Raw genomic sequence first — 18,958 nt, forward strand, 5'->3', positions numbered from 1 at the left:
AACATGCGGAAACCACAAATAAGCGAGATATATACCTTCAAAATGTGACAGCGGCACATTGAATTCCTCGCAACCCGCACCACATTCGCCACTTATTTGAACACGCAAGGAAACATAAAAGAAGATTATAAATTATCACTATCTCAGTTCTTTTAAAGCAATTTTCATTACCCACGAAGGGAAAGAAAGAAAACACTTGTAAATTTTTAAATAGAAGGGGAGGTTGCTGTAACCATGAAACCTAATTTTTCAAAGTAAATGATATACTTGAAAGCAGGCCGTTCCCACTCTGTCTTTGGAGCAGAGAGTATTAATTAATACATTACTCTGTGGTTGCTGGTGCGAAATGTGTCAAGTGAACGCCTAAGGTTTTGTTCTCTTATTGCAAATAGACTGTAATTTTTTGTATCTTGTAGTATTTATGATAAGAGAACCAAACCTAACAGGCCTAACCGGTAACACTTTACTATAGGGGTGACAGATTTCTTACTTTTTACAGGAGAAAGTACTTACGCAAATAATTTTCTTCAGCATTGTGGAAGTTCGTGAATGTTGTTTTGATCAATTTTAATGCGAATGCCTGTTGTTTTCTGCGAAAATCTCTGTCCGACATGCTGTTTCTGCTGCCGCCATTTGCTTTCTGCACGAGAGCACAAAGTTCCGTGTGTTAGAGGACGTAAACCCTGTAGTCAGTGTTTTAAACTCGCCGTGTTTTCAGTATAACATGACGTGGCAAGTATTTTTAATTTTTTTTTTTTTTAAATGATGCTCGCCTAACCTAACCTTACGGAAAATGGTTTGTGGTGCTAACGCCAATAGTTTGTGAGGCTAATGTCAATGGTTTGCGAGGTATAGCATAATTTCAAATTCGGGCACGAAAGTAGGTATTTTCCGGTGAACACGGTTGCACCACTGCATAAATCGACAAAACACTATCACAACATGCGATGAACCAGTACGCTATCGCCATAACGTGTGTTACAGAATCGAAATAACGAGTAACAGTAAGTACTCGTAAATGTAAGAAATATACATTATTTTCGTTAGAAATTCATTATTTCACCTAAAGAAATGTTCCGCATTCCAGAATAGTACATTAGCAATGTAAAAAAGTGTGAAATAAATTATTTATAGGTGTCACCCCTATAGTAAAGTAGTACCGCCTAACCTTACAACTACTGCTATTTTTCAGGACTTCTGTTATTTATGCCAAGAGAACCTAACCTAACAAACAAAGGCATTGCGCTTTTCCATCAGAACGGGTCTCCCTTATCGCATAACCTTGCGTTTAGACGTCAGACGAGGAATGCCAGAGTTGTTATGTTAGGCTAGCTAGGTTTAGTTTTATCAGCATAAATAGTAAATTTGCAATGGATTTATGCTAATAAAACCTAACCTAAGAGACATAACCTAACAACATAAAATCACTAATTACTCACTTGTAACGCATCTCCGCACGCTAAAGACAACAACATACGTTCATATGATTGATAATTTTCCAGTTTCTCGTGGGGATACGGAGGGTCATGGTCACCAAATTTAATTACCTGTAGGGCTGTGTGCTGAGTGCCCCTTTACAACCCCAGCTTTTAACCTATGTATGGAAATTTTAGTCGTCAGACAGTTTTTGTTCTTTCAGTTTTTCTGAATGACAGTTTTGAGAAAGGAAGCTTTTAACTTATATTTTATATTCTTGTTTGAGGCCTGTCCTCAGTTGTGTTTTAGTAAATGGGCGTATCCCCATATTTCGTGATGGGCAAAAGAAACCTAAGTGCTGAAGGGCTCATAATATAAGAAATCAATCAACCACAATTCTGCAATACTTTCTCTTTCTTCTATGAGCGAGTAATGCCATGTCGATTTGAAACGTGGATGCTTGCATTAGATACTTTTTATGTTTTTATTTCACCGATAAATTGCATTTTTCAGAACAGTCATAATTGCTTCCATCAACGTTCAAATTTACTGCAAGGATAATTTCTACAGTTCGCCGGATGCGCTGCGACGCTAAGGGTCCCGGGTTCAAATCCCGCTTGGGCTTGGTTGTTTGTGAATGTCCATTCATCAATTTTATCATTTCATCACTCATCCCCATCTTCGCAAATTAGCCAAGAGGCACAAAACGCGAAGTAAAATAAACTAAATCAATCAATCAATCATTTCTACAGTTCCACAATACTTCTTCTTTCTCCTATAAAACTTTGAAAAAATCATTGAGCATTCGGAACCATTGCCCCTTTCGGTACTAAAGTAAGAATCACGAACCTTCCGACCTTCTGTAAACAACCGTTTCACTTTGAGTAACGTGTCACTCCGCGCCAGCTGTTCGTGAATGGTGCGGCCATCAAATGCTGCTCACTCGCAACCTTTAATTTTTCGTCACATGGAAAAACGTATTCTTATTTTAACTGATAATCTACACATTGAAGTATAATAAATTTTCTACAAATGATTAAATATGGGTTCTTGTTCAAGAATGAACATATTTTTCTACGCCAAAAGTTCAATTTATCTGACACTGGGTTAACAGATCCCCCTTCCCCCCTCCTCTCTCAGTATGACAGAGCCAAAGTTATACAAGAGAGAGAGAGAGAGAGAGAGATTCGTTTCAGTAATTCAAGTCTTTTGGTTTTATTTCCACCAAATTATTGCCCAACATTGTTGACATGTGGAGTGTTTTCTCCCTTGTGCAACAAATATACCGCCAGTTTTAGCAGAAGCTAAACAAAGATAAGCCGGGGAATAAAAATAGATTGTTTATCTTTCTCTCGGGCACTAGAAAACAAGAAGACGATAATAAGCACATTATTTACGCACGTCTCATGCAAGTAATGTATTTTCTTACCTTCATTCAGTACTTCCTTTTTGAACTTGAGGCATTTTCGGCGCCAGACATCATCCTGTCAGAGTACGGTCTGTCAAATTTGCTTTCCAAAAAGGAACTCAACGTGGCACAAGAGGCGATTTAACGTCGACTGCTAAAATTGGGGAGATCGTCATCAATCATCACTATCAACATCTTCTCCACAGTGGACAGGACGGCTCTTTGATTGAAAGAATACGAAAGCACCTCGCATTGTATTGCGCTTATCTCAAAATCGGTGTACTTGTTTATACGAGCAACAACGTGTTTTTTTGGCGGGACTCACAACTTGACCGGTCGTTTTCCTTTCTTTCACCACTCTGAAAACACAAAGACGCAGACACACAATTACACTTGGACACCAACTTCACTGCTTGCTCAGGATAGCACCGACACAACGTCACATAAACGTTAAGAACAACCTGCTTCTTGCCACTTTTCAAATGGGTGTATTTCCAAAAGACTACTCTGAAAACACGGGAGACCTTCCTGCACGCATGGAAGTCGCCATGTTCGAAACTGGCGCTTTTTCCTTGCTGTTCACGTGATCGATTGTAATTTGTACAATAATCACGTATTATTATTATAAACAGAAACCTTTAATGAAAATATATTTTAAAATGTATAATCCAATGTAATTTACATGTTTTTCTTCCATTAGCGTACTGTCATAGGACGGACTACATGATGCGGAAGAAATCCGTTATTAGGTTGTTGCCAACCACAATACTTCTCACTAAGTCAAGTACAGAAACAGAAGTAGTATGTCGATTGTCGGCATATGATAGTGTGATTTCACATTGTCAGTAACGATCCTCCGGGGATGGGGAAGTGGGTGGGACGCAGGAGTCTATCTCTAATACAGAGGTGTTCACCATCCAGATGGTGACATCCTCACACTCCGGAATACTTTTGCGGGTGAAGGAGGGCAGGCCGTAGGGTGAGGGAGGTTGATTTAAAATGAACACCTCACAACAAGAGAGAAGAAAAATGTGACAATATTTAAAAATTCACCCCCAAATATGCATTTTATTTTATATGTAGCGTACAATCTTCTTTCCCCACTTTTATGCTTCTCTAAGTTGCCGTTTTAGTTTCCCTTGGTGTCTTTGCTGCATAATTATTAATTTAGTCAATCAAATCATATGTATTAGCTTACTTTCATTATCTATAATAATAAATCATAACACTTTCCAACATCAAATAAATTTCATGAAGAAACCCCGGTTTCAAAACGTAATTTATCCCATGTGTCACATTCTTCTAGCAAGGTTTTTTTAGTAAAATATGATAGAAAATTAATCCTTTAGTACGGAACAGTCATACTTCTGGGGGATAAGATGTACATTTTTTATTTGATTTTTTTCATTTAGCTTTGCTTTTCTTCCACTTTTGGCTAATCCCGAGGATGAGAATGAGTGATTGTCAGATGAAATTGATGAAGGGATACTCACAAATAACACCCGTGCCGGGAGTCGAGCCAGGGAACTTCGGTGATGAGTCTGAAAATCGGCTACCAGGCAAGATGTACATTTTTTAACTTTTTTTTTTTTTTTACATACATTCAATAACTTTCAACAGGTCATCACTCAGTGATACACTGCTTATTCCGCATCTGTTGACAAATGGAACGTTCGTACACCTTGTAAGCTATGTGGATTATTTTTTTCCATAAGTTTGCAACACTGTTAGGGTACACGTGTTTTTGTTTACAGAAGGTCTTAAGTTCTATGATTCTCACTTTAGTGCAATCTAATCCAAATTATCTTGCTTCTAACACCACTAATATATCCATATGTATATTGCATGTACACCGGTAACCACTATATCGTAAAGGGCAGATTGCATGTAATTTTTTCATGGAAATAAGTTGTAAAGCATTGCCGAGGTATTAATTAACAAGTTAACTGCCACGTGAGTTGTATTTAAGTCACTCTGGTTTTATGCCCGGGCCTCGTGAAGTGTATTTAACTCACACATTTCTGTACTAGGGGTGTGCGGGACAGAATTTTTTTTGGTCGGGATGGGAAGAATTCACAATTTCCCATCGGGAAGTGTTCGGTGTTCGAAATTTCCCGAAACTCTGCAGATCTCAAATTCTACATGTCATTTTCACCTTAACTGATTGTTTTTGCATTTCTGGAATAAAAACTTAACAATTTCCAGTTAGTTCAAGACACTTACAAAAACGCCAATAATTAATTTTTTAAAATGACCATTCGGTATTTCCAGATAAGTCGGAACGTCATTTCCCTAAGGTGAATTTTTTTTCAGTCAACTTGTGAATACGGGTTCATTTCTTGGTCTCTGATTGGCTGTTGGAAAGTTACGGTGCTCTGATTGTGAGAATATCTTATTTCCTATTTTCAGCGCAAATTTGCTGCTTTCTAATCTAACCTAACCTAACGTCCAGCGCAAATAAAATATTTTCACAATCAGAGCACCGTAACTTTCCAACAGCCAATCAGAGAGCAAAAAATGAACCCGCATTCACAAGTTGACTGGAAATAAAAATTTCGCTTCCCGAAGTTCCGATGGGGGTGGGATTTTTTTTTCCAATCCCAGTCTCGACTTTTTGGGATCCCGCACACCCCTTTACCACACTCTCTTTACCTTGGGAGCCTCGTGGTGCACAGGCAACTCACGCTGCCATGCTATAACATACATGTTGCATGAAGGGTGGCCCCATGGACAAAATTTTGCAGATGGTTCATGAAAATCTTATTTAGTGTTGCTGTTATTGTGTGTTGCTGTTATTGTTACAATTAATACAAACAATTTAAAAACCGTGGATCAAATGAATAGATGTACATTAACTTATTTTATATTTATTTTTGCCTTTAAATTTAATTTAAATCTGACAAGTAAATAAAAGACATTTTCACTCATGAACTGTTTTCAAGTTTTTGCGATTGTGCGTTTGGCCTTGAATTATTGCTTTCCAGCTCCTCGGAACAATAGTATATGGCAGAGCAAAAGACTCAATGCTCAGAAAAAAGAAACAATAACAATGCTAAAAAAAAGTAATAAATATGACTCGCATGGCATGCAGCGTAATAATTGATTCTAGCACTGCATGGGTTGCATATGACTCGCACACATAAAACAAATAATAACAAATTTTCATCTAATCTTGACATGTGGCTTTGATCCCGGCGGGGGGAACCTTAATTTTTCCCACCTGTTCAAGTGGCTCTGGTACCCACCCAGTGTCGTATAAAGTGGCTACCTGGAGGAAACCACACCCCCAATACGCCTCCATGGCATGGTGCAAAGCACAGGGGAGCACTTTACTTTTTGCATGTAATCATCAAGAAACATATTTTTTAATGTTTTTTTTTTATATTATCATAATAAAACATGGTGACCCCAGGGAATTTTTTCTTCTTTTGTAGCAGTTAACGTGTTAAGCATGAAAACATGAATAAATATAAAAAGTTAAGTAGTGTTGAAGTACTTTCATAAAAACTTAACTCAGTTAAATACATAGTTATTTCTAGTGTACTTTGTTTATAGCTAAGATTTGTGGACTTGTATTCATTAATTCATCCACCCATCAGGCATTGGCAATAGCACCTGCTGTCTGGAGTCACCATGTTGGTCTGACTACCATTTGTTATATTTTTTGTACATTCTGTACCAGAGAAAGATTGAAAATTAATTTACAAACCTTGAGAAGATAAGTTGTTCATTTTGTTGCGACATTTGGTATCAAAGTGTGGGTCATGTAGGTGTTGGAAGATTATTATAAATAATAAAATTCTTCACAACTACTACTGTTTACTACATTTGTTACATGTATTAAATAAACTAGTTTTTCACAGTGATCTGACATGCAACAATACCTGCCACACCATGTTCTTTTCTATTTGCTCCTGGTGAAAGTCAATTGTGATTTTGGCTGCAATGTCGGGATTTATTTATTTAAGCATTTTAAATCAACTACAACAAGGTACATAATTTATTTCATGATATCACATGTGTGTAAAGTAATATTTGATATATGAACAAAAAAGAGTAGAAAGTATGCCTGCAGATAAACTAATAATATCACCGAGACGATATATCGCGATATTGAAAAAAATATTGTCTAGGCGATATCAACTAGACGATATATTGTCATGATATTTTGGCGATATATGGTCATGATATTTGGCAGTATAAATCGTTCAGGTGATATATCGTCACAATATTTGGCGATATATACGGTGTAGGCAATATATCATCACAATATTTGGTGATATATTTCATGTAGGCGATATATCGTCATGATATTTGGCGATATATATTATGTAGGCAATATATCATCATGATATTTTGGCAATATATATTGTGTAGGCAATATATCGTCAATATTTGGCGATATATATTGTGGAGATGATATATCGCTGATATCATGATACGGAAAAAAATATATCATCTGAGATGATATTTTGTTGACGATATATCGCAATATGAAATTTCCGATATCGTCCATCCCTAGTCTCTATTTCAGATCAGTATAGAACATACAGTAGTTGAAACTTATTGTTACCTCTGTTCATTGCTTACTTTATCTACTTTTTCACCAGGATATTCCTTAACAATAAACCTGTAGATAATATTATGCAACTTCAGGACTTTGTAGAGTACATCATTCTTGTTAATCTATCTTTAAACATTAAACTGTAGGTCCACTCCCAAGTAGCCATACTGTGCATAAAGTGGACTTAAAACACAAACTCAATCTATCTTTAAACAGGTCAAATTAATACTCGAGCAAAAAGTTGTCTTGTACTAACTATTTGTTATTGAGAAGAGTTTTGAACTTTACTGAAGATTACATTTTAAATATTTTTTACAATTTCAGATAACCCAAAATTTTTAGTACTGTTTTTCTTCACTGCTGACAATAATGGATATTCCAAGGATGAATCCGTGTATTCCTCTACCCCTGCCGGACGATGTGTTAGAGGACGTTGTCGACAAAGCAAAAGATTGGGCATTGATGCATGGTGAGAGTTCTAGATGCTGCTATTCATTCAATTTATAACTTTGAACTGAAATGACAAATTATATTGTCCGATCTAAAGACCATTTTTAAATACAGCAACATATAAACAAAAGATTGAAGTAGTATTCATTATCTTTAAAGGCTGCATTGGTGCTGCAAGGTTGTTTTAGAAAATTCACTGTAATATTCAAAATCTGAAAATTAGATCTGTTTAGATTTCGCCCAGAGCAATCTCGTGAATATTTGTGACATTTGCTTTGACTGTTGTTCTGATGTTTGCACTAGTTTGGCACAAATGTAAACTTATTTTCTACAAATACAGAGAAGAACGTGCTTGTAAAATTGTAATTATTGTATAGAATTGCTTCCATCTTTGAAGAATGTCAGTCCAAAAGTTCAGATGACAGAACAACATACAGGGTGTAATTTTCTACCATGTTTAGCAGAAAAGAAAGTTTTATTTTTACCGAGTGATTGATAAACTGTTGAAATGGTAGGTTCAGGTTGTTATATTTTTTTTCATGCAAATTTTTCATAGGGAAATGAATGCAACTGTGTTAAATTGTTGTTCTCTTTCCTAGGTGCCTGCATGAGATCAAAAACAGCCTTCTCGAAAGATTCTTTGCAGTTTGCCCCGTTTGTCTTGGTGCCGTCATCGTTTCCAAGGAAGGAGTTCGAGAAAGCAGTCGCCATCCAGCCCATCCTGAACGAATTAATGCATAAGGTGGCACATAACTATGATTTCTTGTCGGAGAGTTTGAGGAGGTTAGTTGTATTTTTAGTCCATTGTAAGCAAGAATTTGTGTACATTTAATATACATTAATTACCGAATGTTACGTGTATTGTACCACCAACCATGTATTAAAATTCTAGGGTCAAAAGAGTGTTTCTTTAGAGGATGGATGGGTGGCCGCAATTAACGTGTCATTTCTTGAAAAATACAGGTGATAATTCAGTTCTGTCCTTTTTGTTCATATTTAGATATGACATACTAGAAAGACAAAGCAATATATTTACTGTTACTATTTTTAATAAATGCATTGAATTGAGTATTAGTTTTTCTTGTATGTACGCATTGCTTGCATTGTAGAATTCTTTTCCTGTAGTTTACGGTTATTACAAGCATAAGAAAACAGCTCCCTTCACAGACAACGTCACAACAAAAAACTGTTTTCTTATGCTTGTAATAACGGTAAACTACAGGAAAAGAATTGAGTATGCTGATTTGTTTTACTTTTACATGTAATCATGACAAAAATGAAAAAAAAAACATAGTTCCAATGAACGACAATTAGGGGTCAAGTGGGAGACCTCCAGTTTTCAAAATTTGTGGATGGGGATTACATATCCTGAAAGAGTGGTCTTTTGTCGTGCTTCCTTACCATGATGGCAACACTGCTTTTTTAAGTGACTGCATGGTTGTAGAAATGCACCACTGTTGCAAACTACAGTTTTTCATTCACTTCGGTCTATTGTGTTTGTACAAACTCTTGTTATTGGGAGCTAAAATGTATAAATTTCACACCCGCTAAGAGTCATGTTGTTCAGTGAATAATGTATATAATTAGTGTTTTTATATTCTTTCTACATTTTGTGTATATTCATTCAGTGTAAAGTGATTTTATATTATGTGTGAGTTAGACATGTGTTGGAGACTTTAAGAACGGGAGCTTACACCCACACATGAAATTTGAGAACGTTCCGAGAGCTGGGCCACGTTCTCTGGGCGTTGGCCAGAGTCGTCGTAAGCAAGTCTTTGAGAGAGGAACGTTGACACATGCACACGGTTACAAGTGCACTGTAGATACACATTTTGCATCCAAATTTACTGTACTTCGTGTTTATTGTGTATTTGTATTGTAGTAATTAAATATCTGTATATATCGTCTTTGTGCGTCTGTTTCTTAACCAGGCACTGTGCAGGAACCGACGAATTTCAGATAATTCTGGTCAGGGTGCAGTTCAGCCAATGTAGTGCGGGACTTTCTGAAAACTGACACTCAACACATGTCATTTATCTAATAAAAAAAAATTTCATCTCCATGCTACAATTAGTTCTCTTTCTACAATATAGCCATGACTATTAAAATAAAGATTAAATTTAGACTTACTTCAAATCTCTGCTAAATATGCTGATATATGTTCATGAACATGCCAACATTAAAATTGGAGGGAAAGTGGCAGATACTTGGTCATGGTACTTAACCAGATACCAGAGTTGCCAACCCTATCATTCTTATAATTTAAATGTTAAAACTAAGTTTACAGTTAATAAGTATAAACTAAGTTTAATATTAATAAGTATTAACTTTAAACTTAGTTTTAACATTTAACTTATGAGATCATAAGAGTGATAGGGTTGGTAACTCTGTTATCTGGTTGTGTACCATGAAATTCCAAGATAGAGGTCTCCACTTAATTTGCAGTATTCACAAAATTCTTTGTTTCTAACTTCAATCTGATGTATAAAATATTACATTTTAGATAAAAGAAATTAAAATACCATGTAGGCTCACTCTCTGTGGGATGGTTGACATACAATTGAAGAAACTTATGAATTTACAGCCATTCTTGATTGGTCTAAAAAAATCGACCATTGATCTAGCCTTTTTTTAATATCTTTTCTCAGTATTCCCCATAAATTTATGTCTACTCATTGGCCATCTATAAATTTGATTTTATACAAAAAATATGTTCAATGAAGCCTGTATTTAATTTGTAATTGCATTAGCAGGGTGTTATCAGTCAAGAAAAAGTCAATTATTCTTGTGCTCAAGAATTTTTGCTATTTTTTTTTTAGTATAGTGAATTTACATTGTTATATACCTGAACTGGGATTTGATAGAATTGAATATTTGGAAATTTAAAATTGTATTGATATGTGGTTGAGATTTGCTCACTTTGATTCTTAAGAATTGCATTCTTGTATGCATGAAGTTTTTGCAAAAATATTAAATAAAGTAATGTGGCCATTACTATTAATTTTTACATGCATTACTAATTAAAGTAAGTCTAAGGCTCTTGTTAAACTTCAGCTTCATTTTCCATCTTAAGTGGAGGCCTCGCCGATAGCGCAGTGTCTTCGCTTTGTAATCAAGGGGTACCGGGTTCGATTCCTGGTGGAGGCACATAGTGGTTTGGATTCCACTTAAAACTGTAGGTCCTGTCCCGATTAGCCTCACTGTGCATAAAGTGGACTTAAAACACCAACTCAATCAATCAACCCATCTTAACTGGCCTTGTGGTAGGGAGTTTCCATTGAATAAAATTATCTATTTTTTTAATTTTCAACTATCCCTAAAGTAGGGGATGATTAGATAAATAATGTTAAGAAATAAGGGAGAAAGGAAAGAAAAAGTCAAGAATTTTGGATTTGTACATGACATTTGTAAGACATGCATGATTACAAACATCATGCATGTCTTACAGTGTCATGATACACACCCTTTAAAAAGTACACTGGGCAAGTCCTAATCACAAATTGAACCTAGATTCTTCAGTAGCAGTGCTATGAATATGAGTAGCAACTTGGTGTTACATAAAGCTAGTAGTCTGCTGAGCAGCTTATGTAGTTTGTCTAGTAGCTCTGTGACCACAGGAAATTCAGCTCTGCTTTCAATAAATTTTTCTTTCTAATAAGTCATCATTTTTATATGTACTTTTCCTGCATAGTAACTGCTGCTATCCAGTGAAAAATTCTTAATTTTTTTTACTCTTGCAGCACAATTGAAGTTGACGACTTCACTGGAAGACTCTTCAGGATATATGAAACCATTCGTAAAGAAGGCTCGGCCCAGGTAGGTGGTGTTTGTTGAATTATTATTTCAATCATGCTTTGGATTTGCACACAGCATGCATGTAAGGGACTATGCTTCTCATTTATGCAATCACTTTTTAGCAGAGAGCACTGATGTTGATTTGTTACAAAGAAATTGGATGCTGATTCTCAATTCTGAATGTAAATTATAATTCTGTAATGTTTATGAGAACACACTGTGTATGCTTCAGATCGACACACGCATTATGTATTAAGAAAATGCCAGTCTTCAAATAGAATTGAAATGAGATATGTGCTTTTGGTAGTATGCATATATTAAGCTTCTTTTTGTTATTGTGGGAGGGGGTAGCTATATATTACTAGATTCATATGTAAAGTAGAAACACAGTCTAACCTGTGTTATATGTGTTTCAGGAGTCTGTGTCTAAATTGTTTGATTTGGTTTTATTTTGCTTCACTTTTTTTGCATGCTTTTCCGCCACTTTCGATTAATCGTGGAGATGAGGATGGGTGATGTTATGATGAACTTTTAATGTTAAAAAATATATAATCTGGCAAAATTTTATAAAATTGTGTTTCATTGGAACCAGCAATTAAAATTAAAGTGAGGAAAATGTAAAAAAAAAAAGCAGAAGATGGGATTAACACCAAATTGTAAAGATCTATTGATAAATGGGTGCCAGTCTCTTGATATTCTTAATATATTAACATGTGCTTCACAAAAAGTAAATATTGAAGTTTGTACTTTTTTCTAAGGCAAAGCCCATTGTAGTCACCTAATTACATACATTATGAACCCATTCAAGGTTCATTATGGAACTTTATGTCAGATCAGTTGTCAGTATTAGCAAATTTTAAATGTGAAGGGTCAGGAAAAGGAACAGGTAAGTCAGTGTTCTGTCGTAAATGAAGTAGTGATGTTATTTTCTGCCATGTGTATGGTGTGCTGGACTTTACAATATGCTTTCCTTAATTTCATAGATTAGACACTTCCATTCATCAAAGCATGTGTTTTTGTACCTTTTCATTTAGATGTCCAGTAACGTTTTGCAATTGAAATTTCATTTTGCTGGTGTTTGATGAGCATTGACTTACCTGGTTTAGTCCAGTTCAGTTCCAAATAATGGTCTTGAAGGCAGGGGCGTGCGGTGCTCGCTACAGTTAGGTAGGCTCTGTATAAGTGACTTCAATTTCACATTTTCTGCTTCAAAATGGTCACGCATGAAGACATTTTAACAGCACAATTGTTTGGTTACGATAGTAAAAGAAATTATTAATTACAGAAGTCATACCTATTTACTTGAAAGTAAACTCCATCCTCCGTTCCTGTTTGGCAAACTCATCGATAACATCTCCATAGAAGGTAGTGGAACTTCTTATTTCTTGCAATTTTTCCTTCTCAATGGACATCAGTGCCAGACTACTCAATCTTTATTTTCCTTGAGTTGATCTTTGGAACGATTTTATGCGTTTGAGGGCAGAAAATGATCTTTCAACGAATGCTGATGGTGCTTGGTATGGTTAAAACAAGTAAAGCCAGCTTGTACAATTCAGGAAATGCTGTATGGAGTTGGTTTGATTTAAGATGTTTCACTAGTTCATGTGGAAATTTATCACAAAATTCTTCCACTGAATACAGCACATTTAATTAATTTATTAATCGGATGAAATCAAAAATTGAATCATATTTTGTTTTCCTTCTTCCATCAAGGGTGGAAAAAGGGAAATTTAATTTGTAAGATACAAATTTAGTTGGATCGAGCAGTGAAATAAATTCCAAGTGTGAGAGATTTTCAAATCGATTTGTAATTTGAACTGTGACATTGTCTATTATCTTATAATACAGTCGTCTATATTTAATTACATTAGTTTCATGACATCTTCGTTTTTGTGGTACATTTTCTGAGTCGTCGTCCAGTTTGCTTATGACAGACCTCAATGCATCAAATTGATTTCTGTCATTTAATATGAACAGTTTTGTCTCATTAACTTTTTCCACACACTATAGGATGTCCAAATGTTTTGTTTGAAGAATGTTGTGTAGCTATATATCTTCGAAAACACTTGTAACATGAATGTTGTTTCAAATTCGCAAAGGAAAGACAAGTATCCTCGAGCCAGAACAACAGTCTTACTTTCCCACGTTGGTGAGTTGTCAATAATACTTTGGAATAAGTCTATTAACAATTCGCAGTTTTCTTTCACAACATTCACAATTCTGGAGGTGAAATTCCACCGTGTGGGCACGCTTCGTGGAATTTTCTTCTGACAGTACTCACGAAGGGCACTAATACGTTTAGTAGACTTCGAAAAAAATGAACTTAGTCCAGTCAAGGTTTGAAAGAAAATGCGGCACTCCTTTATGTTCATAGCTGACTGAGACAACACGAGATTTAATACATGACTGAAACAATGGACAAATAGCACTCTGGGATACTTATCTTGTACTTTGGTTCGGAGTGATTCTCCAGCCATCACTGCTGCTCCATAGTATGTCTGAGTGACCAATTTATCTTTCATATCGTAGGAATTTATTATTTCCTCTACATGATGGAATAGGTCATTGGCAGATCAGCACTTACGTCAACAAAGAAAATAAATGTTTACTGAATATCTGCATTTTTCTCATGAACATATCGAAGAGTAGTAGCCAGTTGTGATTTGTTACTTACATCCGATGTTTCATCTAAAATTATTTCAACATGCTGTGCCTTGGAAATATCTTTCTTAATTGATTTATTCAAGACATTACTAATCACAGTGATTAGGTCATTCTGAATTCTGTTGGAAGTGCCCTTAAATGTTTTTGCCGACTCTTAAGTGGTGTTGTAGAGTAACATCATACACGCTCAACAAATTTAGTAGTTCGACGTAATTTCCCTTATTAACTGAGTCTTCATTTTCACTATGACCCCTGAAAGGCAGTTCCTGCATTGCCAAAAAACATGTTGCGTCAATTAACCGATTCAAAACTTCCCTATTCTTCCTGACCATGTCATTATGACGAGCAACATCTGCTCTCAATTGCAGAGCAAGTTCGGTATCGATGCGAACACTCCCAAAACTGACAAGCTGAACAAGTGAACGCAAATGACTGAGATCGTTCGTGTTTTGTGACAGCATGGGTGAGATTATTCAGGTTGTTGTATGCTTCTTTGTTCCACACATTCCGTTCATTAGAAAACAATAAGCATGGCCAACAAAATAATTTACTCAGTTTACAGCTACCTGCTAACCATTCAGTCTTTTCATATTGATGAACATTAAAATATCGAAAATAATCCCTTCCCTTTTCTTTATGTAAATGTTTCAAGTTTGGAAGTGCTGGCACAGGTCTCCCTATATTTATAATATCACGTTTCTCACTGAAAGTGCGAGAACCAAATGATTTCTTCAACACATCATCAATTACACATGCACTTTCTGCCATTGCAATACAATACATTTCACTGCAAATACATGGAGAGAAAACACACACACACACACACACACACACACACACAAATAAAAGTGCATGGTATCCCATCACAGTACGGCCACTATGGTCAGGGTTGCCAAATGCCAGCGTAGAAACATGCTAGATTGCCATTTAAAAATCACAAGAAAAGTGCTAGGCAAAGCGAAAAAATCACCAGAAATAGCGGTACATCATAAAAAGGTTGGTACCAGTTTCATAGATTGGAGCCACATTAAAATCGCATATTTTGTGTTTCGCATGGTTTGTACTTACCAATTGTGTATTGCGGAACATACTTCAAGGTGCCATTATGCTTTTTACACGAAAACAAATGCAATTTTTCACATTCTGAGTGCTTTTTTTATTCCTTTCTTTGCTTCCGGAACACACAATATGGCGGGCACATCTTGACTCACGTTGTGGGTATGCAGTGTTTCAACCTTCTTCACCGACAAATACCTACCATCGTGTTCGTCTCCAGTGGAAATTATACATTATGCACGGGTAGCTGATGGATAGCCCCACAAACCATTATGCACGGTAGCTGAACGATAGCCCCACAAACCATTTCCGATAAGGTTAGGTTAGGTTTGGTTACGTTAGGCTAGCATAGTAAAAAAAAAAAGGGGGGGGTTTGAAACACTGACAGGGGCTTACGTCATCAAACGTACACAGCATCTGGTTGTCGAAGGGCAAGCAAATGAAAGCAATGGTAATTGTGCGTCGGTGAGATATGTCTCTTGAAAAATACATGATTTCCCGGTCAAATATATTCCATGATGAAAGAAAATACTTCGATGAACTTTGTAAACCTTGGAGAAATTCATTTCCGTAATTAGTTTCTTGTGTAAAATTGAAGAAATGTGTCTCCAATGTATGAAACTGTTACCAAAAGGTTAATTATAGCATAAAATCGTATATTTTCGTTTATAAACCATCATAATCATCTGACAAAGACAACGTCGTCTTTATGAGAATCTTGGGGTGTGGATAGTTTGTTCATCAATTCTGAAACTTGTGCATTGTTCCAATAGTGTCACAACTTTCCGTGGTAAAGCCATAGCTACGGTTAGGAAAAGTGGGAGGGAGGGGGGGAGAACGTGGAAACAAATTGGCGGCCTAATTCTATAAAAGTGTCATTGTTATTATGAAATGGTAAATCATATCCGTTCCAGTGTATTTGAAATACGTAGATCTTTAGACTTTTAATTCACCAGTGAAGCTATTACAAATTGAATATAACTATGAGATCCTTCGCATCAGAATTTACACGATAAAATCTAAAAAAAACAACATAAAAAATAAAAAGACACCAGAATTGCACCTTTGCGCAAATATTAAAAATTTGGCACCAGCCCCATGTCTCAAAACACCAGATTTGGTGTAAAATGCTCCAAATTAGCATCCCTGGAGGAAGAGTGGGGTACGACTTCATGACGCCTGAGGCGGTCTCATGGGGATCTCAAGACCATTTCCCGGCATGGTTTCTTCCCCGACGAAGCTGTCATGAACAATAAATGAAGTAAAGCTCATTACAATTTGAAAATTCGCATGCAATTTTTCGCACCAGAATTTACAACAGAAAATCTAAAAAAACCACCTGAATTGCACCTGCTTGAAGTGTCAAAACCCCAGATCTGGTGTAAAAAGCACCAAATTTGCAACCCTGAGTATGCTGCCCCTACCGTTATCTACCATGCATTCAATGGCGAAGCATAGTGAGTCACAACGCATGCGCCATGTGACCAATGCAACTAGGTGACACATGTTTGTACGCTTACTGCAGGTACAGTAAGCACCGAATTCAATAAACGTATACTCACTGTGGGAGGCTTGCGAGCTGCTGGGAACACGGAGCGACAAGGATGGAAATCACATCACTCGCACTTGTTACAATTTCGTTATTTTACCTGGATAGACTGAGCTTGCCTAGCCTACCCAGAATGCATGCCACTGCTTGAAGGTAATATTTTGATAATATTTTGTTCACTTCATCATTCATTCTGGTTAACCCGAGAGATAGAAAATGGTCATTAAGACAGCCAAAATAGAAAAGGTAAATTTTGTAGTAAAGTAGGTCCCACAGATACGCTGCGACCATTCAGGGAGTATCATCAAATCAAAATTAGAGAAAAAAATTTAAAGTAATAAGTATTTGGTAAGTACATAATTGCCACAACGGTACTGTCACCTTTAGTGCTGGTAATATCAGCTGTTACGAGCACCAACACAGATTTGGCCAGAAGTATAAATGAACTTCTGTTACAGATCAGAGCTTGGAGGAGTACATTGCAAGTGGGCTTGCATGTAGCGAAAAGGTTACCACTCCTACTTTTGGCATGAGTGTTCCCAGGTTGGATTCCCAGTGGTAACCTCCAAAACATATGTGTTGTCCCGACATTGTGAGGACAATCGGGAGCTACTTGAAAATAAGAAATAGCAGACTCCAATCTCAAAAGCCAGAAAACGACTGCAATATGACTCGTCACCCACTTAAAGAGCCACTTGATTGGCCTTGGGAGGGTTTAAATGTATCTCTTGAAATAATGTAGTGAGCTGTGTGTTGGTCTGGAGCACAGTTTGTATATTCATAAACGTGGTTACCTTTTAATAACATTTTTTTTACAATTAATCACCATCCAATTAGAAATATGTGTTGAATAATAATTAAATAGTTTCTAATACAGAATATTTTGTTAAAGCTACAACCAAACATTTAGTTACAAGTAAGACTGATTTCTTCTAACTTTGATGGAATTTGAATGCAAGTTCATTATTAAACTACAGTGCCTTTTTTGTACACTGCAGGTTTTTTCTTCATGCCATTACATTGGGGTGATATATGTATATTTGATTTCTTTGTCCTAAATATATTTGATGAATTTTTCAGGCATGAAGCTGTTGCAGATTATGAAATGAATTGGGGAAAGCAAATGTATTTTTAGGGCTGCACTCTTACTAATATGTGTAATACAAAATTACATATGCTCTGAAAACACTACTTAATAATGATGTTATATATTATTATTAGGGATGAAATTTTAAAATGTACAAATTTTAATTTAAAATTTAAATTGTGAGAGATATAATTTTTTTGTTTCTATATTCTTTGGCAAAAGAAAAAAAAATTTGTTAAAAAATTGTCATTATAGCATAATTTAAGGTACTTTTGTAGGCCCTTAGTATTGGTGCAGTTAAAAAAATTAGTAATTTGTAAAAGAAAAAGGTTTTATTGCTAATTTTTTGTCATAAATTTATCTGTTCTTTATTTATTTGGTTATAGGTTATTTTAATTTTGTACATTTTTTTCCTTTTGTGTGTGTAATAACATGTTTGTATGTATGTATGTGTGTTTGTGCCAACCAATGCTTCAACCTCTAATATATTTTGTTGCTTTTACACATTTTTTAAAAGTTCAGTTTTCTTTTTTTCAGGATAATTGAAGTGAAAATTTCGTTTTGTTTCTTTTGTATTTTGTTTTCCATTTTTGTATTTCAATTTAACCCAGGAAAATGTTGATGGTTGGAACAGACTAATACGAGGGGAGTTCATAAAGTTCCCTCTTTTTGAGTGTAGGTAGAGGAGTAGTCTTTATATAAGCTTCAACTTACAAAGCCATTCCTTGTCCCTGTCAATGCATGAACTGTTCGTTACTATCTTTGTACAAGTCTATACTTCGCTGTAAATTTATTTTTTGTGCAGAGTGGTTAAGATGACAGGAGGTACAAGTTCAAATCAGATTGGTTGTTCAGCTCAAGTTGTGCGATTTGCAGTGTCATTAGAGAGCTACGACTCTTAACTAACTAACTCACTCTCTAGCCTTCTTAAACCCGAAGGTTCATGGCTGTAGCAACACAGGCCTTCCA

At 35.9% G+C, this 18,958-nt stretch overlaps 1 protein-coding gene across 2 annotated transcripts in view; it reads left to right on the forward strand.

Moving 5' to 3' along the window:
• LOC145980423 (glutathione synthetase-like) overlaps window positions 1-18,958 on the forward strand; it is a 67,123-nt gene that overhangs the window by 10,221 nt on the left and 37,944 nt on the right. For both annotated transcript variants that reach the window (XM_083113512.1, XM_083113511.1), the window contains exons 2-4: window positions 7,713-7,857; window positions 8,438-8,621; window positions 11,579-11,654. In XM_083113512.1, the coding sequence (XP_082969638.1) occupies window positions 7,758-7,857; window positions 8,438-8,621; window positions 11,579-11,654 (360 nt within the window). In that variant the 5' untranslated portion in view covers window positions 7,713-7,757. The remainder of the gene's footprint in view (window positions 1-7,712; window positions 7,858-8,437; window positions 8,622-11,578; window positions 11,655-18,958) is intronic.

Source organism: Lepisma saccharinum, chromosome 27, assembly GCF_977018435.1.
Source record: "Lepisma saccharinum chromosome 27, izLepSacc3.1, whole genome shotgun sequence".
In the NCBI taxonomy this organism is placed as follows: domain Eukaryota; kingdom Metazoa; phylum Arthropoda; class Insecta; order Zygentoma; family Lepismatidae; genus Lepisma; species Lepisma saccharinum.